Source organism: Stegodyphus dumicola, chromosome 11 (genome assembly GCF_044657685.1).
Source record: "Stegodyphus dumicola isolate Sdum_Otavi_A_Nest chromosome 11, ASM4465768v1".
Lineage (NCBI taxonomy): Eukaryota > Metazoa > Arthropoda > Arachnida > Araneae > Eresidae > Stegodyphus > Stegodyphus dumicola.
In genome coordinates, this window is record NC_140778.1 from 81790724 (window position 1) to 81813551 (window position 22828).

At 31.1% G+C, this 22828-nt stretch overlaps 2 protein-coding genes across 2 annotated transcripts in view; one reads left to right on the plus strand and one right to left on the minus strand.

Annotated features, from left to right (window-relative positions):
• Positions 1-464: 464 nt before the first annotated feature.
• Positions 465-4330, minus strand: LOC146994169 (uncharacterized). Its single transcript, XM_085826895.1, has 2 exons — positions 3302-4330; positions 465-750 (listed from the first exon to the last, which is right to left on the minus strand). Exons 1-2 carry the CDS (start codon positions 3648-3650, stop codon positions 587-589), a joined length of 513 nt encoding a protein of 170 aa, XP_085683021.1. The 5' UTR covers positions 3651-4330; the 3' UTR covers positions 465-586.
• Positions 4331-4437: 107 nt separating this feature from the next.
• The window catches only part of LOC118181653 (DNA polymerase epsilon subunit 4-like), a 25269-nt gene continuing 6878 nt past the window's right edge, over positions 4438-22828 (plus strand). Inside the window, exons 1-3 of the mRNA XM_035350827.2 lie at positions 4438-4852; positions 15262-15346; positions 21195-21236. Of these exons, the coding sequence (XP_035206718.1) occupies positions 4571-4852; positions 15262-15346; positions 21195-21236 (409 nt within the window). The 5' untranslated portion in view covers positions 4438-4570. The remainder of the gene's footprint in view (positions 4853-15261; positions 15347-21194; positions 21237-22828) is intronic.

The window sequence follows — 22828 nt, forward strand, 5'->3', positions numbered from 1 at the left end:
AGGACTGTCATGTGATATAGTTAATGACAGTAAAGATAAGCATTTTACATTATCTATCTTGAGATGCCTGTTGCAGCATGGCTCTAGAAACTTCTGGATGAATTGGTCACAGGGCTTCGAAAATAGGTTTTCGTGTCATAACGAACTTTGCATTTATCTTGCATAACGCATCCTGCAGAGTATAAATATGGGTCTGAGAGTTTGCTTGTGAATCAGGTGCCAGACTTTGCAGTTAGCTGAATTACAAGTTAGTGTTTATCCTGAGAAAGTGATTTAGGAATCTGAGAAGTGATCCTTGATTTGTTTTCAGCCATTTTTGTTCTGTGTGTAATAGTATTGTGCCTATTCTCCTAATAAATTGTTCATACCATCCTGCTTATCTGGACTCATTATTTAAAGAAACATCAACAATCCTATCACCTAACTGGGCAATGATTACGTATATGATAAATGTGTAATTCACATTTACAGTAGAATAGTTATTATAAAACATGACTTTGTAAATAGATTTAATATATGTGTAGATTAAGTATAGGATAAATGCATAGCTTAGATATAGTAGAATCTAAGCTATGCATCCTTTAGATTATCCTAAAATTAATCCTTTAGAATTAATGCTCAGACCAAAATCCCTCTTAATGTTATGCAGGTCTTTTCTCGTTATTAACTGTTTTGTTTCAATATCATCTCTCGAAGAGAATCTTGCATCTTGCAAAATTCGTTTCTCTTCCACCTCCTGCAATAATTTACCTGAAATAATTTAAAAAGATAATTAGGAGATAAAAATTATATATACTATAAGCAAAATAAAGTTTTTCATTTATATGAACTTGAAAAGAAAATTTTATATTATTTTATACCTACTAAATATTAATTCCATGCAAACAATGGTATGATATTAGAATATCAGCTTGCAACTGAAATTTTTTTTTTAATGAACACGAATACAATCATTGCCCTAATCAATTATTTCAACAATATATAAAATAGTAAGTGTTTTGAAATTTGAACATCAACTTAAGGAGTACAGCAACTGAGACCAATATTTATCCAGCGCTTTTTGCATTTTTGCCTTATAAGACACAAGCAACGTACGTTGCAATGTTTCAGGAAGTGAAACGTTGGTACCCTAAGTAGAAGCCGGATATTATAAAATTTGATTTTGAAGCCGCAGCCATCAATAGCTGTATGTTAGAATTTCCCAGTTCGACTATATCCGGTTGTAACTTTCATTTTAATCAATGTTTGTGACATAAGATGAATGGGGAGAAATGGGTGTAATAAAGGAATATAAAGAGAACGAAGATATAAGACATGTCTGTAAAATGATTTCTGCCTTAGCTTACTTGCCAATAGAACATGTAGATGATACTTGGAGCATTGTATGGGAAAAAGCTTTCAGCATTGACAAACTTACCACATTCATTGATTCTTTTGTCGAGCAGTGGATGGAAAATCCAAATATGCCCATTAAAATACGGAATGCACATGGACAGCACCATAGGACAAATAATTCTGTTGAAAGGTGGAATTCTAAATTAAACACAATCACTGGCAGAAACCAGCCTATTGTGCACTTATTAGTTAAAATACTAAAAGAAGAAACACAAAAAAGTGTCTTTTAATTTGAAAGCCAGAGAATTTGGCGACCCTGAAATAACAAGGAAAAAAGCATATGTAAAATTGGATGAAAGAATTAAAAACATCCTAAAAGAATTCGAAACATCAAACAATTTAGAAAAATGTCTAAAATCTTTAAGTTTTGTAACTAGGTTGGACTAAATTGTAAATTATATTTATGCCTTTATAATAAAGGATAGCTAGTATTTATTTACTAGTATCTGTTTTGTATATTTTACTTCTAATATTTATTTTTACTTACATTAATGCAGCTAATTAATTTTATGGTAACTGCACCTGTTCTAATATTTGACTCTAAAATACAGTTTTCCACAAAATCCCTGAAATTTTTATTTTTATTACATTTTATATTTACACAAAAGTTTTTATTTTTATTACATTTCGCTATGTTTAAAATGCATTTGCACTATAATATCATAACAATTTAAATACATATAAATAATTAAATATTATTGGCAAAAATGTATTTATCATCGTAATTCGATAATCGAGTGCAAAAACAGAAAATGTCGGTAAAAGAGATTTGCCACTTAAAATACTGTTTTAAATTATATTTGCGATTTTTAAAAGTATTTATTTACTTATTTATCTGCACCCTTTATCTGTTCTAAGATGGGGAAAAGATGTGCAGCTCTAATCACGATGAGTTTCGAAGTGTCCGCTCTGATCGCGAAATTGTATGTGTTCGCTCTGGCAACGTCCGCTGTAGCCACACCACCTGTTCACAAATGTGACAATAGATTACTGGCGAAAACTCTAAACTGACTATTAGCTCACTAGTATAATACAGTTACTGAAAAATGTAAATATCATAGCAGATGTATCTTATATACTAAACTAATGGAATAAAAAAAGTATCTTTAAATTTACAAATATGCCTATACAGTAGATTAGTAAGAAATATGATACTTTATTTAACAATAAGAAAAACAATTGTTACAAATATCAGGTTACTTAAATATAGATAATTAATCACTTTTATATAAATATTTAATATGCTGTTCATAAATACAAGAGAAAACAATTTACCATAATTTTAAATCAGGCAAAATATTAATCTTAGTTTCATCTAGATTTTGAATCACACTTCAGCATTTTCAAGGTCCCTCTTCTTCAAGAGAATTATCCAAATTTATATTAAAAGCAGTTGACAGAGAAACACAAACATTGCACCATTCAGATAAAACAGTAATGAAACAAATTAAGATATTAGAATTATAAATGTGTTAATTCCTTCATAACACATTTAGAATTATAATATCTTGGTTTTACATGCTTCATTATTATTTTCCACAGCAGACAGTGTTATGTTCAACTTTACTTTGCTCTACCCACTCCTTCCATTTTGCAAAAGTTTTGTACTCTTGAAGAGATACCTGTGTCTGTCCTCAAAGCTGATAATTTTATTTAAAATCTATGCAAATTAAGTCTGCTGTTAAGCCTAATTTTAAATTTCACACTCGCGTGTTTCTCTCCCAATCGGAATTTTCCATGAATGATTTTCATTATCAACTTCATTAATATTAAAATTCATTCACTTTTGGAATTTTGAACCACCTGTATATTAATGAGAGCTGGAAAGGATCCAACTGCATAAGTAATTATAGTTTTATTTAAGAGAAATTAATACAATAAAAATACAGTCTAACACATAACTTGCCTGCTATGCTTTGCTTTTCTTGTTTAGGAATAGGGAGATGACAAAGGGATTTTTCATGCTTGTAATGTTCTTTAAAATATACAGCTTCAAAATGATTGCCAAAATCTTTTAATATGACAGTAGCTGTGCAAGAGAAACCTGTTTTGGAAGTCCCTTGTGCTTTTAGCTGTCTTTCACCTTTGCCTTTTGCTTTGTATGTCCCACTTCTATTACAGCAAAACAGCATCCTGGTGTAATTTTTATGTTTCTGCCCAGATGAATCTACAACAAAATGAGTCTTTGTTTTTCTTTCTCCATCCGATAGCCACGAATAAAAGTCTAATAAATAAATAAATGTATAAATTTTCATAATAAGGGCATCTAATTAGTAAATAAAAATATGCAGATTGCAGCCACACAGAAAAATAATCTTAATTGTTAAAACTATAGTGTTCTGAAATTATATGTTTCAAAGTAATTAATTTGTTAATTTTTTCAAATAAATGCATATTTGTGTGCTGAAACAGCTTAAATTAATAATACCATATATATGGTGTTTCTTCAAATAAATGTATTGCTGAACTAGCTTTAATGAAGCTATTTAATTTACAAATAAGTTATTTAATTTTAATGTAAAAAGGTTAAGGGCTATATACAGAAGTTACGCAATATACTTTGCTTATTTATAATTGAACTAGGAAAACAAAATAATAAAAAGTTCATTGCATACCTTGCTTTTTTTTTAAACTCCAGTTTTATACATTTGGTCATATTGCTGTAATTATGGCAAGTCTCTAAGTGAGATCTTAAATCTCCTGTAGTAGGAAATAGTTCCCGGCATTCGTCTTCGCCGCATTTAATATTACTTCGCCTTACATTATGGATACGTATCTTATGTTTAGCTAAAGAATTTTTTGTACAAAATTGCTTCGTACAATACGTACACGAAAATGGTGCAACTTTATTGTTTAAATTCGCGTATTCTTTGTGCATGCGCTTTCAAATATCTTTTCGCATAAAAAGATGAACTGCAAGATTTACATTTAAACATATCCATTTTGATAATAAAAAAAAAAAAAAAAAAAAAAAAAAAAAACAATATCCTTGATTTAAACAAATCGCTAACAATTGGCGAGAAACACAATTGCAGTTGGCGAAAAACCAGAAATAGCGCCTAAAACGTTTCGGGAGTGTCACGTGGTATACAGCCAATGACAGTGAAGATGAGCATTTTCCTCTTCTGGTCTTGAGACGCCTGTAGATTTTTGGTGTATTAACGCGGGAAAAAATATGGAAGTGGAGGAAGGATTTGATACATCTGAAACAATTATAGTAGATGATGTGCCTCTTGATAATAACCATACAAATGTAGTAGAAGATTTTAGTGAATCTGTTGAAACGATAGTTTCGTCATCAAAAACTCGTGTTGATAATTTAACGGAAGGTAAAGGACCAGAAAAAATAGAAAAACTTGTTCAACTTCCTCTTACAAGAATTAAAAATCTAATAAAGTTAGATCCAGACGTTAACTTAGCCAGTCATGATGCTGTGTTTGTTATTGCTAAAGCTGCGGTAAGATCGAATGTAAATTGAAAATTAAGTGAACTGTCTCAATATTTAAGCTTATGATAAAAAAAAAATTCATTTCAGCCGAACAGCTTTTGATTTAATATGTTTATGACACATAGAATAAGAAAATCCGAAATTTGCATGCCCCAGTAAAACTACATATTAAACCCTTTTTTTTATATGTATCCAATTTGTCTTTTAGAATTGAATCATCTTTTGGAATTTTCATTTCATGCTATTTTGATATTTAAAACAAAGTGTTTATTAACATGTTTTGTGTTTGTGCTGTTGAGTTAAATTAAAAGTATATTTAATGAAACATTTTATTTAAATTTGTACTCCCATTTCTTATAGAAACATAGTTAATTGTTTAAAAGGTAAACTAAATCTAGTATTTTTTTGGAAAAAGTAAAAGTCTCGATATTTAGTATTTATCATACTTTTAGTTTACAGAGAATTAATTTCTCACATTTCAAAGAATATGAATATATTTTTTTTAAATCTTATTTTTAGGATGGGAATAGTTAGAAATTTGTCCTCTGTAAACCAGAGATGCTAACCATTCTTATTCTTCTTCTATCAAATGTCTGCACTCTTTTTCATTTTTCTTCTATTAATATCTATTATGCATTTTTTCATTAGAGATATTGCTATCTTCTATATGCATTCTGTAGGTGTAAGTCAATATCAGTCAAGATTTTTCATTATTAATTGAATATCTCGTAGATAAATTTTCTAAAGATATGTAAGCATTTATTTGAATTAAACTAGATATTTTATTTGGTCTTCAAGCACCTGTTTATTTTCCATTTAGTATTTTGAGTTGCGTGTTCATTTAGTGTGCATTTCATTGTGTTTTCTTGTCTTTAAGAAGCCAGGATTTTTTTTGGAGATTGCCCACCAGCGGCCGAGCGGTAAAGTCGCTGAACACTGGTAGTTTGGTCCGAGGTTCGAATCCTGCGAACTTGCTGGCTGCATGTACATTTTCGTGGTTTTCCCCATGTGTAACGTGTATCCGAGCCAGTTTCCCTTAGAAAGTCCTCCACGAAGGCATCCCTCCTCTTAGGCAGATAGCCCTAGTGTGCTTTGCCATAATTAAATACACCACATCTTTTTGGAGATTATTAATAAATGACTTCTCCACCATCTCTCTTATGGTATGCAATTTGTATCCAATCAAAGCATGTAACTGTACTTTTCCCATATTTTGAATAGATCTCTTCAGAAAATTCCTCTAAATCAGAATGCTTTTGATTCACGGTAGGCTTCCCAATTATAATTAAAGGTTAATCTTTGAATTATGGTAACTTGGCAATTTTTTGGTGAAAATTTGGCGACCAACCCTGCTACAGCAACCTGCTAGTTTTTGTTTGGACACCATTTGGTTTTCATGAAGTAAAGGCATTTAAAAAAAATTTTTTTTTTATGTTTACTCAACATTTTTTTCCAACAATCTGCTAGCCGAATTACGCTTATGCTAGAACTTTTGAGGAACAAAAGTGCTTAATCTTGACGAAGGTTAGTTGCAAAATTGGGACAAAGTGCAGAATCGCCCACTGCTTGCCGCGTTTTTAAGAATTGCACATACACGATATCATCCATGTACACGTCGACCTATTTTCACTTAAAAAAACATCCCAGAATTGCACAAAAATGGCATTGCGCACACTTTTGATTTTATCCATGTACACTGCTAAAATCCTAGCTAGTAACCTTTATCGCCTTACCAAAATGTTGCCAAACTACCTGTTACCATTTTCCAAAGATTAGCCCAATTGAATATTGTGAATGTGACCTTGTTTGTTTGAACTGTTTTGCATTCATATAAAACTATGAAGCATGTATAAGGTGCATTTAAAAAGGAAGAAAGGAACGAAACCCTACGCTTGGAGAAAAATGTTTACATGTGACAATTTTTGCTCATATCAGAAAAATGAAAAATCCTGTGATTGGATAATAATAAATTTGGGAAATATTGGCATGGTTCATGCTAGCACAAGTAGGCAACTGCTTTCAATACAAAATAAAATTATCATCAGTACTGTTCAAGGTACCATAAGTAGAGTTATCTCTCTGCAAATTTTCTTAGATTGTTACAGGAAATGCCATTTTTGCACTTCCAGCTAGTTAATGTTTTGCTGGTTTATATAATTTTAAGTGTTTCATATATGAATGTTTTGGGAAAAGTACATTTATGGATACCCCTTTGTTGATTGTTGGTAGTACATGGATATCGAGTTTGTGCTATTCTTTGACTTAAAAAATCGCAGGTACACAAAGCCAAAATAACAAGGCAAAGAATTGTACAAACTCAGTATCCATGTACACATCGACTTATTTTCACTTTAAAAAAAATCCCAGAATTGCACAAAAATGGCATTGCACACTTTCTTTAGTTTGTCCATGTACACATCGAACTATGTTAACTTCAAAAGTCAAAGGAGCAGCCATCAAAAAACATATAATCTCAATAAACTACATTTTAAATCTAACAATGAAATAACATAAAAAAGGAAATTCATCTTTGCACTAAAAAAGGAACTATCCACTCACCTTATTTACAAATTAACACATCTTCAGTCAAACATAATTCCTTAACAGCATCCAAAAATTTCCTAAAATTATCTGAACTAGAATTTGTATACTGGCTTCGCCACATAAATTCACAAAACAAGAGTAAAAAATATCCTCCATAGTGACATTTGACCATACGCATTTCTGACGTACGACCATACGCATTTCCTTTCTACAAACAGGACACCTAATATTGGCTATTAAGTAAATCTTACACACCAGTCAAGTAATGCTTTGGCTGATCTTTGGAATATGGTAACTGGTAGTTTGGCGACATTTTGGAGGCGATAAAGGTTACTACCTAGAACTTTGGTAATAATGTGAGAAGTACTCAGTTCCGATTACGCATTATTTTGTGTGAGGGAAATGAGAGATCATGAGATATGTCATGTGACATTAATGGACGAATTACAGTTCTTTAATCGGAAAAGGGGGGGAAATCTGGAAATTTTGTATTTAGCTTTATTCTCTGTTGTGTGAAACAGTGTTGGTTAATTTTTGGATCCCTTGGCCCTAACTAAAGTGAATTCGAAATGCGTATTTAGTGGGATTGAAAGGGGTAGTAATAAGTGTTTTTTTAAGGTTGTGCGAGATACACTGACTACCAATAAGTATTTGGAAACCTATGATAGAAAAGAAAAACTAACTTTATTCAAAATCAATACTTGGTAGAGCATCCACAAGAGGTAATTACAGCGTGGACCCTCCGGGGCACACTTTCCACAAGTCTTTGTATGACAGCTAGTGGTATTTTCTTCCACTCGGCTTTGAGAAGACATAGAAGTTGCTTCACCGATTTTGCACGGGCAGTGCACCCCTGAATTCGGTGATGCAACTCGTCCCAGAGGCTCTCGATAGGGTTCAGGTCTGGATAGGGCGATTGTGCACTTTTTCACAATTTTGCAGTTAATATTTGCCATGATTAAGCAGTTTTGGGCTGATCTTTGGAATATGGTAACTGGTAGTTTGGCGACATTTTGGAGGCGATAAAGGTTACTACCTAGGAGGTAATAATGTGAGAAGCACTCAGTTCCGATTACGCATTATTTTGTGTGAGGGAAATGAGAGATCATGAGATATGTCATGTGACATTAATGGACAAATTACAGTTGTTTAATCGGAAAAGGGGGGAAATCTGGAAATTTCGTATTTAGCTATATTCTGTGTTGTGTGAAACGTGACATTACTGGACGAATTACAGTTCTTTAATCGGAAAAGGGGGTTAATTTGGAAAAACTTCATTTAGTGTTGATTAATTTTTAGATTGCATGGTGCTATGTAAAGTGAATTATAAATTTTTAATGCGTTTATCTGATAATAATAATAAGTTGAGATTGTGTGAAAGGAAGGATATTACAAGTTTAAATGGCGGTGCAAGAAATATGGTGAAAATGGACATTTTGTGAAAAGGAGTGTAAGGAAGGGTTTGTGGATTGTTGAAAGTAGTTTGAATATAGGTGAAATTTTATTAATTTCTTATTACTCGGTGAATAGACTTCGAGTTGACTACTGGATTTAGGATTTAGAAATTAGCAGTAGTACTGCAGCGACGTAATGAAGATTCTGAAGAAGATTAGGTAAGTTAGTATTTTTAATCATTTGAAGATATTATTTTTATGCATTGTTCTAAATGTAAGGAGTAAATAAATTAAAATGGTATTATTTGAAAATTGGGTTGATCTTTACAATATGGTAACTGGTAGTTTGGCGACATTTTGGAGGCGATAAAGGTTACTACCTGGGACTTTGGTAATAATCTGAGCAGTACTGAGTTCCGATTACACATTATATTGTGTGAGGGAAATGAGAGATCATGGGATATGTCATGTGATATTAATGGACGAATTAAGGTTCTTTAATCGGAAAAGGGAGGAAATCGGGAAAAATCTGGAAATTTTGTATTTGGCTTTATTCTGTGTTGTATGAAAGAATGTTGGTTAATTTTTGGATCCCATGGCTGTAACTAAAGTGAATTCGAAATGGGTATTTAGTGGTATTGAAAAGGGTAGTAATAAATGTTTGTTTAAGGTTGTGCGAGATAGAAATAAAGATGTTTTATTAAATTATTTATTTTACCTGGTACCTTGCTGTGAAATATAAGTATGATTTTAAAGATCCTGAAACAGAAAGAAGAAAAGTTCATCGGACACGTAATCAAGATTCTGAAGTAGATTAGGTAAGTTAGTATTTTTAATTATTTGAGGATATTATTTTTATGCATTGTTCTAAATGTAAGGTGGAAAGGAATTTGGTATTATTGGGAAAATTGTTATTAGCAATGATTTAGTTTAAAGTAATTTTTATTAATTTAATGTATGTGCTCCTTTATATTTTAAGTAGTGTTTTTGAATTTAATTATATTTTAATGAAATGATAGTTATTTTGTGAATTTTATGTTTGTAGGAATTTGGTATACGTTTTAGTTGAAGTAAACGTGCATGGAAATAATTTAAATATCTGACACTAAGTATTTGTAATGGTTGCGGTATGAATTCATTGGTGACGTTTATAATATAATAGATGATTTAGAGGTAAAAGTTTTTGGATATTTTATTTATTTTATATGTGGAAATGTTCATATTTGTAAAGGGTAAATACTTTTTCGCGATCAGGTAATTTCATATATGTTCTTTTTACCGGGTTTAAAGATTGAGAAAATTGTCATGTATTTTAGTGAAATTTTTCTAATTTATGAGAAAAAAGGGTTGATCTTTACAATATGGTAACTGGTAGTTTGGCGACATTTTGGAGGCGATAAAGGTTACTACCTGGGACTTTGGTAATAATGTGAGCAGTACTCAGTTCCGATTACGCATTATTTTGTGTGAGGGAAATGAAAGATCTTGGGATATGTCATGTGATATTAATCGACGAATTACGGTTCTTTAATCGGAAAAGGGGGGAAATCGGGAAAAAATCTGGAAATTTTGTATTTGGCTTTATTCTGTGTTGTGTGAAACAGTGTTCGTGAATTTTTGGATCCCATGGCCGTAACTAAAGTGAATTCGAAATGGGTATTTATGTATGTATTAATTTAATGTATGTGCTCATTTATATTTTAAGTAGTGTTTTTGAATTTAATTATATTTTAATTAAATGATAGTTATTTTGTGTTTGTAGGAATTTGGTGGTTGATCTTTACATTACGGTAACTGGTAGTTTGGCGACATTTTGGAGGCGATAAAGGTTACTACCTGGGACTTTGGTAATAATGTGAGCAGTACTGAGTTCCGATTACGCATTATTTTGTGTGGGGGAAATGCGAGATCATGGGATATGTCATGTGATATTAATGGACGAATTACGGTTCTTTAATCGGAAAAGGGGGGAAATCGGGAAAAAATCTGGAAATTTTGTATTTGGCTTTATTCTGTGTTGTGTGAAATAGTGTTTGTGAATTTTTGGATCCCATGGCCGTAAGTAAAGTGAATTCGAAATGGGTATTTAGTGGTATTGAAAAGGATAGTAAGAAATGTTTTTTAAGGTTGTGTGAGAGAGAAATAAACATGTTTTATTATGTTATTTATTTTACCTGGTATCTTGCTTTGAAAGATAAGTATGATTTTAAAGATTCTGAAAGAGAATGAAGAAAAGTGTATCTGCCACGTAATGAAGATTCTGAAGGAGATTAGGTAAGTTAGTATTTTTAATTATTTGAGGATATTATTTTTATGCATTGTTGGAAATATAAGGTGGAAAGGAATTTGGTATTATTGGGAAAATTGTTATTAGTAATGATTTAGTTTAAAGTAATTAGGATTGTAAGGTAATTTTTATTAATTGAATGTATGTGCTCATGTATATTTTAAGTGGTGTTTTTGAATTTAATTATATTTTAATGAAATGATAGTTATTTTGTGAATTTTATACTTGTAGGAATTTGGTGTATGTTTAAGTTGAAATAAATGTGCATGGAAATAATTTAAATATTTGATAATAAATATTTGTAATGCTTCATGTATGAATTCGATGGTGACGTGTATAATGTAATAGATGATTTAGAGGTAAAAGTTTTTGGATATTTTATTTATTTTATATGTGGAAATGTTCATATTTGTAAAGGGTAAATACTTTTTCGCGATCATGTAATTTCATATATGTTCTTTTTACCGGGTTTAAAGATTGAGAAAATTGTCATGTATTTTCGTGAAATTTTTCGAATTTATGAGAAAAAAGCAGTGTACATGGATATAGTGAAGAGTGTGCGCAATGCCATTTTTGTGCAATTCTGGGATGTTTTTTTAAGTAAAAATAAGTCGGCGTGTACATGGTTTATGTGTATGTGTTATTTTGAAAAACGCGTAAGGTGTATGGTATTGTGCACTTTTTCTGAATTTTGCAGTGAATATTTGTCATGATTAAGCAGTTTTGTTTGATAAAATTTCTAGCATAAGTGTAATTCGGCTAGTAGATTGTTGGAAGAAGTGTTCAGTAGATAAGAAGAAAAGAAACATGTCTTTACTTCGTGAAGACAAAATGGCGGCGGGGAAAAAAAATAGAGGGTTGCTGTAGGGGAGTTGGTCGCCAAATTTTCGCCGAAAAATCTCCAAGTTACCGTAATGTAAAGATCAACCAATTTAGTATACGTTTTAGTTGAAGTAAACGTGCATGGAAATAATTTAAATATCTGACACTAAGTATTTGTAATGGTTGCGGTATGAATTCGTTGGTGATGTGTATAATGTAATAGATGATTTAGAGGTAAAAGTTTTTGGATATTTTATTTATATATGTGGAAATGTTCACATTTGGAAAGGGTAAATACTTTTTCGCGATCAGGTAATTTCATATATGTTCTTTTTACCGGGTTTAAAGATTGAGAAAATTGTCATGTATTTTCGTGAAATTTTTCTAATTTATGAGAAAAAAGCAGTGTACATGGATATAGTGAAGAGTGTGCGCAATGCCATTTTTGTGCAATTCTGGGATGTTTTTTTAAGTAAAAATAAGTCGACGTGTACATGGTTTAGTGATATTTTAATTAAATGATAGTTATTTTGTGAATTTTATGTTTGTAGGAATTTGGTACACATTTAAGCTGAAGTAAACGTGCATGGAAATAATTTAAATTTTTGATACTAAGTATTTGTAATGCTTGCGGTATGAATTCGTTGGTGACGTGTATAATGTAACAGATGATTTAGAGGTAAAAGTTTTTGGATATTTTATTTATTTTATATGTGGAAATGTTCATATTTGGAAAGGGTAAATACTTTTTCGCGATCAGGTAATTTCATATATGTTCTTTTTACCGGGTTTAAAGATTGAGAAATTTGTCATGTATTTTCGTGAAATTTTTCTAATTTATGAGAAAAAAGCAGTGTACATGGATATAGTGAAGAGTGTGAGCAATGCCATTTTTGTGCAATTCTGGGATGTTTTTTTAAGTAAAAATAAGTCGGCGTGTACATGGTTTATGTGTATGTGTTATTTTGAAAAATGCGTAAGGAGTATGGTATTGTGCACTTTTTCCCAGTTTTGCAGTGAATATTTGTCATGATTAAGCAGTTTTGTTAGATAAAATTTCTAGCATAAGTGTAATTCGGCTAGTAGATTGTTGGAAGAAGTGTTCAGTAGATAAAAAGAAAAGAAACATGGCTTTACTTCGTGAAGACAAAATGGCGGCGGGAAAAAAAAATAGAGGGTTGCTGTAGGAGAGTTGGTCGCCAAATTTTCGCCAAAAAATTGCCAAGTTACCATAATGTAAAGATCAACCGAAAATTGTTATTAGCAATGATTTAGTTTAAAGTAATTAGGATTGTTATCTAATTTTTATTAATTTAATGTATGTGCTTATTTAGGTTTTAAGTAGTGTTTTTAATTTAATTATATTTTAATTTAATGATCGTGATTTTGTGAGTTATATGTTTGGAGTATTTTGGAATATGTTTGAGTAGTATACGTTGAGTATTTTCATGCATTTTCGTGAAATTTTTCTAATTTATGAGAAAAAAGCAGTGTACATGGATATAGTGAAGAGTGTGCGCAATGCCATTTTTGTGCAATTCTGGGATGTTTTCTTAAGTAAAAATAAGTCGACGTGTACATGGTTTAGTGATATTTTAATTAAATGATAGTTATTTTGTGAATTTTATGTTTGTAGGAATTTGGTATATGTTTTAGTTGAAGTAAACGTGCATAGAAATAATTTAAATATTTGACACTAAGTATTTGTAATGTTTGCGGTATGAATTCGTTGGTGACATTTATAATATAATAGATAATTTAGAGGTAAAAGTTTTTGGATATTTTATTTATTTTATATGTGGAAATGTTCGTCCTTGGAAAGGGTACGTACTTTTTCACGATCAGGTAATTTCATATATGTGCTTTTTATCAAGTTTAAAGATTAAGAAAATTTTCCTGCATTTTCGTGCAAATTTTTGTAATTTATGAGAAAATAGCAGTGTAGATGGATAAAGTTAAGAGTGTGTGCAATGCCATTTTTGTGCAATTCTGGGATGTTTTTTTAAGTAAAAATAAGTCGACGTGTAAATGGTTTATGTGTATGTGCTATTCTGAAGAACGCGCAAGGAGTTTGCGATTCTGCACTTTTTCCCAATTTTGCAGTTAATATTTGTCATGATTAAGCAGTTTTGTGACATAAAATTTCTAGCATCAGTTTAATTCGGCTATTAGATTGTTGGAAAAAGTGTTGAGTAAATAAAAAGAAAAGAAAAGTGTCTTTACCTCGTGAAGACAAAATGGCGGTGAAAAAAAAAATAGAGGGTTGCTGTACCAGAGTTAGTCGCCAAATTTTCGCCAAAAAATCGCCAAGTTACCATAATCCAAAGATCAACCAAGTTTTGTTACATAAAATTTCTAGCATAAGTGTAATTCGGCTAGTAGATTGTTGGAAAAAGTGTTCAGTAAATAAAAAGAAAAGAACCATGTCTTTACTTCGTGAAGACAAAATGGAGGCGAAAAAAAAATAGAGGGTTGTTGTAGCAGAGTTAGTCACCAAATTTTCGCCAAAAAATTGCCAAGTTACCATAATCCAAAGATCAACCAATGCTTTTTTCCCCTTTCTTTCCAAATCGTACAGAAACTTGAAATTAATCTTACCACATTCAGCCATTTTACCATCTAACCACGAAACAAGCAATATACGTCCTAACCAACACACACTGCAAGCCCTTACGAATTTACTGCAATAATGCAACTGATTATGTCATAATATAATTTCCATAACATTTAACTACTCAGGCTACCATAAATGAAGCAATAACTTCGCGATAATACAAGGGGTACGCTTAAGTCAACTCTAACTTGATGTTGTTTCTTGTGTTTTTAATTTTGTTAATTTGTTGCTGATTTGTGTAACTTTTAGTAAAGTGGAAATTTTTTAAATGACTACTGTTTTTCTTATGTTAGGCATTTTTGATTTTGTTAATTTTTTGCTGTTTGTGTAATTTTCAGAAAATTGCTATTTTTTAAAATGGGTATTGTTTTTCATGTGTTAGATGCTTCTAATTTTGTTAATGTGTTGCTGTTTTGTGTAATTTTCAGTATATTGCCATTTTCAATTTGAAGATGATAAAGCATGTATTATAATTAACCATTTGGAGTTTTTCATGATAATGCAATTTCATAATTTTAAAGATATACATTTATTACTTTTTAGTTTTTATATAGTTCTTTTTATGCCATTTTTGAAAAAAATGTTGTTGTAGCTTATGTACATATACATGAGAAATTTGGTTTGTTTTGAAAAATAATCCTGCATAAGTTAAAAGGAAGGGAGGGAAGGTTGGTGTACTTTTCTTCAGTAGATATTTTATTACACTTTTCTGTTATTAAAAAATTGTGTTTTGAATAGAATTTCATTTGTATTTCAGGAGCTCTTCATATATATGATGGGAAGAGAAGCATATAAATTTACCAAACAGAACAAGAAGAAAACTATTCAAAAAAAAGATATTGGTATGTGATTATACTATTTTTCATTATTTGTCTATATTGTAAAATTGTAGAAAAACTTTCTTTTGCTTTTCATTTAATTGATTAATTTCTTGTTTCCTTAATTATATTGTTTTTATATTAAAAACGATTAATTAAAAGTTTACTTGATTAAATTGTATGAATCATTTATTTGTATTTTTAATTGTGAGTAAGTGTTTACTGGATATTCATTTATTGAACTAATAGATCTTTTACTTGATTTTGTCTAAATTTAACCTGGGAGCATACTCATTGGATATATATTGAACTGGATGTTTCCTATTTTTCAAATTAGAAATTTCTCAAAACTTGCACTTGTCGCTTCCGATACCTTATTGAGTAGTCTATTAAGAGGGATTCCTAGGAACAAAAACTTTAAGAACATTTTTTATTTTTGTATGGGGTAATGAGTCTGGGTCAATTTCACCAACTGCTCATGTTAAAGTTCTGCACTCATTTGACATTATGAATCTGACCGAGTATGAACGGAGACTGAAAGTTCTCGCAAATGTTTCAACAGACCAGTCATGGCATACATAGTTGATGCCATATACAGTCATTAAGTAGAAAAAGAATTTGATAGATTAGCCCTAGTAAGAAACATTTTTGGGAAAAGTAGGTAATAATTTTAAAAAACTGAATTTCTGAGTATAGTACTATTGATTATCAGTTGGGCAGTATACTGCCCCACCCCCCTCGGAATGTTTCCGGCTCTTTCCCCACTCCTTGGAGAGAGAGGTACCAATTACCATAAGGCGATGCTGGTCATCTATTTGCTGGCTGCCCGTCGCAGAGGGACATTACCCAGCAAACCTGGGATGCTACCCCTGGGCTACTAGAGTTGCTCCACTCTAGGACTCGCCAGCCAATTAGTGAAACCGCTAGGTTCATAAATTTTATACCCCCATGGCCGAATAGTACTACGGATGAAAAACAAGAACCATCTACCGTGAAGATGCTAGTTTTGCCACTACATTAAGAGCAAATCATAAAAATGTATAAAAATGTTTGCGCTGTGTAATTCTTATACTGTGAACAAATTCAACTATGAAATCAATCATTTGTCATAATGAAGTTATTCGAAAGAACTGGCTGTTGACTTAATGAAACAGCTTCTTCTTGATAGATCAGGGAATATACCACAGAGCATTAGAAGTAACTCTAAAAGGATTCAAAATTTAACAAATGACAGACCATTGAAATTTCCGAAGATATCTCCAGCTTGTCGTCAATATGAAGAGTGTGCAAAGAAATCTAATCGAAAGGCTTCATCTGTTTTTGAAAAATGCGATAAATCATTGTGCGAAACCCGTTCATTCACTATCTTCTGGAATTGTTTTACAAAAAAAAAACGTGATACAGTACAAAGTTCGATGTCCGCACTCGTCGGGACATCTGCGATTCCGGATTTCGGATTTTTCCAGATATTAGATCATTAGTTTAAATCTAGTATAGCATGTAGAAATTATAAAATTAAAAATATGAAATCGTGATTTATGAAATAATGAAGTATTTATGATCTAAAGGGTATCCAAATGTACCAAAAAAAAAAAAAAAAAAAAAAAAAGCTTAATATTTATTTGTTTACCTTATTAAATATTTCTTTCAATGTAAGTTGTTTAAGTTGCTTCATTTTTTGGGATAATACTTTTTCTTTAATTCTGTAGACAGACATAATCTCTTGTTTAGTTACATTGTTGAAGTCTTGTAACTGCTGTTTCGAGAATTCCGACTAACTCGTCAATCGAAATTTTCTCGTTTTCAGTAATTTCTTTGTCACTTTCTTCACTAATAATAGAGGTATTTTATGGATCTAGAACCATACTACAAATTTCGCCATTCATTAATTGATTGATGATTGAGAAGCATTGTCATCACAAAGAAAAACTTCTTTTATATCATCTTCATTTATTACTGCTTCACCACAGTTCTTTACAAAATCCATTAATTGGAAAATTTCACCTGTTTTGCAATACCTGAAAACCTTTAAATTTAGTGGCTATCATCATCAAGTTTAGCTATCCTTCACTATACATATTTGGCTATGCATCACGAGCTTGGCAACTAACGACAAGTTGTTCCATTAAATTTTATCTTGCTTCTATCGTGCAGAGCAATTAAGCCTGAATTGTATTAGTTTAGTTATTTATTATACTTATGTCTATTTCTTGCACATGCTTAAGGCTTATCAGAGTTCTGAATAAATAAATTCCTACATATACTTAAGCCTTATTGAGGGCCACCACAAGTTGTCATATTTTGATAAACATGCGGTGATGAAAGGAAAGTATAATAAATAATGATTTACCAGGTTGGCGTTGGATCAATGATGTATCTATGTGGAATGTTTCCGTTTGAGATATGTGTCAAGCAGATACGCAGCAATGGAGCCAACTTACTGATCGTACAAATTTATGCTAAAATAATTGTTTCTTCAATAACAAGGTATTTTATGTAGTGTCAAAGTGAAATTAACAATCGGGACTCTCCAGATGTTTTATTATGCGTGGAGGGGGAATCAAATTTGCATGCGTAAAGCCTATGAGAAAAAACGTTGTTGATGGTTTTAAGGTTCGGATTTTAGATCATTCTGGATAATGGATGTCCGGATTTCTGACTTTCTACTGTAACAATTATTTTGGGGAATTAAAATATATATGCATATATATATATATATATATATATATATATATATATATATATATTGAGCATAACCAAGAAAATTAAATAAATCTGCCAATAGTTTATATTTACCAACTGAATGTGAATGCTGAGTAGTTAGTTTTAAGTTTTTTTTATTCAACACAAACATGATTCAAATTATTATTTTATTGTTATTTAACACTTTAGGTGCTGGTCATGTGGGGTTGTATTGATATTTAATAGTGTCATAGAAATAGATTATACCTACATGCAGACTTGCTTATTATAAGAAGTATGATTTAAACAAGGGTAATAGTAGATTATTATATGTACCACATTGATTACTAAGCCTTTAAGCATAGAATTTTATTACTACGTGGCAGCATGTGATCAGCACTAGAGGCAAAATTACTCCTGTGATGCTGCATTACCTGCAAGTGCGTGGTATTTAAAAGTGAATCAAAATAAGTAACAATATGCATTATTGTGGTATGAAACTATATCACAAACAAATATATATATTACAAATGAATTTATTACAAGATAGTTACAATCATGCTATTGCAAACTAAATATTTCTGAATGGTATTTGTGTATGATTTTCCCAAAATGAAATTTTTTTCCCATTCCAAACCACATACATATACAACTAGTTTCTAACTTCACTCAACGCCATTACCAGCATATATATCCAAAATGCAATGCCAATTGAAACTGAAAGTAAACAATGAGGCATTGCTTTTCCTGTACTAGCACGTGACTGGTACCTGAGATATCACCCCACGCCATGCGCAAGAGCATGATTGGCTCTTCAGCAATAACACAAATCATGTGTCAGTGTATAATTGGCAGCAAATGTGTTAAACACTTGAATTAAAAAAAAATTTTAAAAACCTTTGTTCAAGAAAAAATTCGTTAATGGCACATATTAAATGTTTCAGAATGGTAGAAAATGAATGAATGTCGAAAAAGGGATGCAACATCAATTAAAATTAGTTTTTTCATTAGTTTGCTTTAGAAATAAATAATACATACTGATGCTTAATATATTATTCAAACAACATGCTTAGGTATATTTATATATATTTTTAAATACCTATATCTTATTGAGAAGCTAGCATAAAAAATAAAAATTAGTATCATATTGACCAAGTGCATGTGATAATGTCATACAAAAGGGTGAATGTGCTGAAGGGTTAAGCCTGTTCTGCGTAGAGTAGTAAAGTAGGGTCTTCAACCAGTGGCCTCACATTTCAATTTGAAGAAAAATTGAAGAACTTTAAAAAATTCTGGTTTCAAGAAAAATTGCCTTGTCAGCTTTTTGTTGTAAAAAATATTCATTCTCTGTTATTCTTGATATTTAAAACATTTTATTGACATGCCTGATATCATTTGAGATAAAATTTTCTAAAAATGATGAGTTTTTCAAAAATTTCAATTTATCTTATGTAATTTTAAAAATTTCGCTATGCATAAAATCTCAATTTCGTGAAAAGAGTAGATTCTTATCTCTTTTGTAAAAGTGGTTAAGTTAATTTAGTCTAAAGGACTTAAATGCAGGCAATTTCAACAGCTCTTGAATGATTTGGAAACTGAATATGGTGACACTGTGTATAACACGGAAGTACGTTGGTTGAGCGGAGGAAAAATGCTTCGGTGCCTGTTTTCTTTGAAACCAGAGTTCAACAATTTATGGAATCTAAAGAGAAATATATTCACGAGTTCAGTGATGAGAAATATTTGAGAGACTTTGCATTTCTTGGCAATATTACTGGTCATCTCAATTATTTGAACTACCGCTTACTAGGAATCGATCCTTTTGTTCATAATTTTTATTACTTTTATTTTTATTACTTTTGAGACAAAATTAATCTTGTGGGAAAGTCAGTTGCTAAATAAGAATTCGTGTCATTCTCCAAAATTGATGGAGTGTGGGAAAAACTCTACAACATGGAATTGAAGTAATTATGTACAATACGTTTCAAAGTTGAAAGAGGAATTCAAAAGCAGATTTTTTGATTTTCGTGAAAATGAAATGTTCATGAGAATGTCGCCATTTTCAATAGACGTTAGAAGTGTTCCATCTGAACTTCAGTTAGAATTTATCGATTTACAGTGTGACCCTGCGGTAAAATGCAAGTTTCTTGAAAATCCTACATTCATTGATTTTTATTCGAAGTACATGACCGAAGACAAGTATTCAGGAATTCATAAACATGCACTCTTATGTTTTCTAATTTTGGCAGTACCTACATATGTGAACGACGTTTTAGTAAAATGAAAATCCTAAAATCAAAAACAAGAACACGGCTGACAGATGGACATTTGGAGGAAACTTTACGAATTGCAGCAACACAGATTAAAGCAGATATTGAAGCTTTAATCAAGCAAAAAGAATGTCAAATTTCACATTAAAACTAAAGGAACTACCATAATATAAGTTTTTTTTTTTTTAATTGTAAATGCATTTTGTGACATCGTTCTGTACAATCATCTTTATACTTTTTTTCATACTTAAAAATGTTGCAAAAGATTTTAATTCTACTTCCATTTGACCTTTTGGAACCAATGTATATATATATATATATATATAAATGTGTAACGCCATCTCTTCGCTTAGAATCAATTGTAGTCTTGTAAAACAAACCTCCCTTTTTCATATAAATTTTCTGACTACGCTATTTTTTTAAATACGTGTGGCCCGCGGATCTTTGCGAATTTATTGATGTGGCTCTCAGGCAAGAAAGTTTGAACCCTAGCCCAAAGTGTTGGAACTCTGATTAGTTTTATCTGTACATGTTCAGAATTAAGTTCTCAAAGGACTAAAAATGTGCAGCATTGTTATTCGTAGTGTCTCCATATCTAAGGTGGCTTCCTATTATGTGAAGAGAAATTTGTCCGTTTCAGATTTAATATTTGCAAAATTCATTTGTAAATTATTATTACTTATACAGCAAAAAACAAAATCATTCCAGTGAAGGTAGGCATGAACCTCTTTACGCCAAGGAGCCAAATTATTAAGAAAAATGTATCAACAGTTATTGTGTTATTATTTGAGAAAAGTAGAATTTTTCCGATTTTTTTTTTTTTTTTTTTTTTTTTTTTTTACTGTAATAGTTTAAAACAAATCTTTTTTTTAATATTAACTAATATGTAATATTTATTTATTCAAATTTGCTCTTTACAGATGATTGCATCAGTGCTTGTGACTGCCTTGCCTTTTTAGAGGGTATGTATAATCATTTTATATAATGAATAAATTTGCCTACAGAAAAAGTCTCTTGGATGAAAATCGAGGTTCAGTTTTGCAACTGAACAAAAATAGCATAAAATCAGATATAGCCATTCTGATAACAAGTGTTCAAACCCAATATTCTCATTGATTTACTTTTAAGAAAATAATTAAATTTTGTACGAATTTGGTAAATGCAAATTGTTTTAAACTGTTAAATATTTTATTAACTACAGTTGTTTACTAACTACAGTATTAATTTTATTTATAAAGATGCATCTTCTAATAACCAATTAAAAAAAATAGCTCTTAGGGTTTTTTTCCCCCTTTCTTTTTCTTTTGGTACACATCTTTTTATATATAAAATGTTATGTATTACTCATTGTTTCAGATAGTTTAGATAGACAATAGTTTCCATACCTGAAAGTATGGAAACAAATGTAGCTTGGCAGCCTGGTTGAAAAATAGACATGTATTATTTCAGGGGATGTAATATGTTTTGTCTTCCTGAAAATGCATATATATTTTTGGAGAATATTTTATCTGTATATGTACTGAAGATTATCAGTTACTGTAAAGCATATTGCTGCTTGATATGTCTGGATGACCCTGATTTGAATCCAGCAAATTTCAGAATTTGTTCATGTTCAGCAAGTTTCATCATTACTGAAAAGTAAGAATTGCTTAAGCTGATGTATCAAAGAGTAAATTTTGATAACATCTGTTTTTATGGCAGTCGGTTTTGATAATAGAAAAGGTACAAATCTGTAAGCTAATTTTTGATAAAATTTTTACCTTTGCTTCAGTGATATATATTCTTGGTTAAAAAACTTATGGAACATACTTGTAGGTCAGTTCTGTTTAATACAGTCAAAAGTCGTTAATCCCGATGCCCATAATCTGGAATGATCTATAATCCGGACCTGAAAGCTACAAACTTTCTGAGCATGCGTAAACGCATAATGCGTTAACACATGCGCGTAATATCTTTACGCATGCGCATAATACGTTTATGTATGCGTGTTTAATGTATAACGGACGGTATAAGCTAAGCTAAAATTATCTAATTATCTATTTCAATTAATATTGCAGATTGCGTTGTTCCTTAATCTTCGAATTGGATTTGACTTATTATTTTTTGCAGACTGTTAGAGCAATTTTATAAAAGTAAGCTTAAAATTATGCTTGAACTTTCGATTATGTCAGATAGAATTTCCGATGCTGGAGCTGCCAAAGGATCTACAAAGTGAAAGCATGCTTTGATGTCCATTAAACAAAAAGTGGAATTGCTGCAAAAAATGGATAAAGGCATGAAGAAAGTGACAGAGAGGTGATTTGTTTCTCTAACCATTCTGAAATCTGTTTATCAATTTCACTCTGTGCGGGGAGGGGGAGGGAGGGAACGTTGCGGCGTGCAATGAACTGGAAGTTGATCTGTCAGCACTATCCTCATCTTCAGGGCATATATTTTTATTTTATTCAGCTTATAATTCCTTACTAAATGTAGTGTTTCATCTCGGTGAACTCCGATATGATTTAAATCAATTTTCTAGTCATAAATATCACGAATATGCATAAAATAGTTTTCT

What these genes read in the sequence shown, in the direction of transcription:
- LOC146994169 (XM_085826895.1), bottom strand. Translation starts at nt 3,650, where the DNA reads ATGAAAATTTATACATTTATTTATTTATTAGACTTTTATTCGTGGCTA. An exon ending in AGAAAAGCAAAGCATAGCAG is followed by an intron (nt 751 to 3,301) that starts GCAAGTTATGTG and finishes AAATTATTTCAG; the next exon opens with GTAAATTATTGCAGGAGGTG.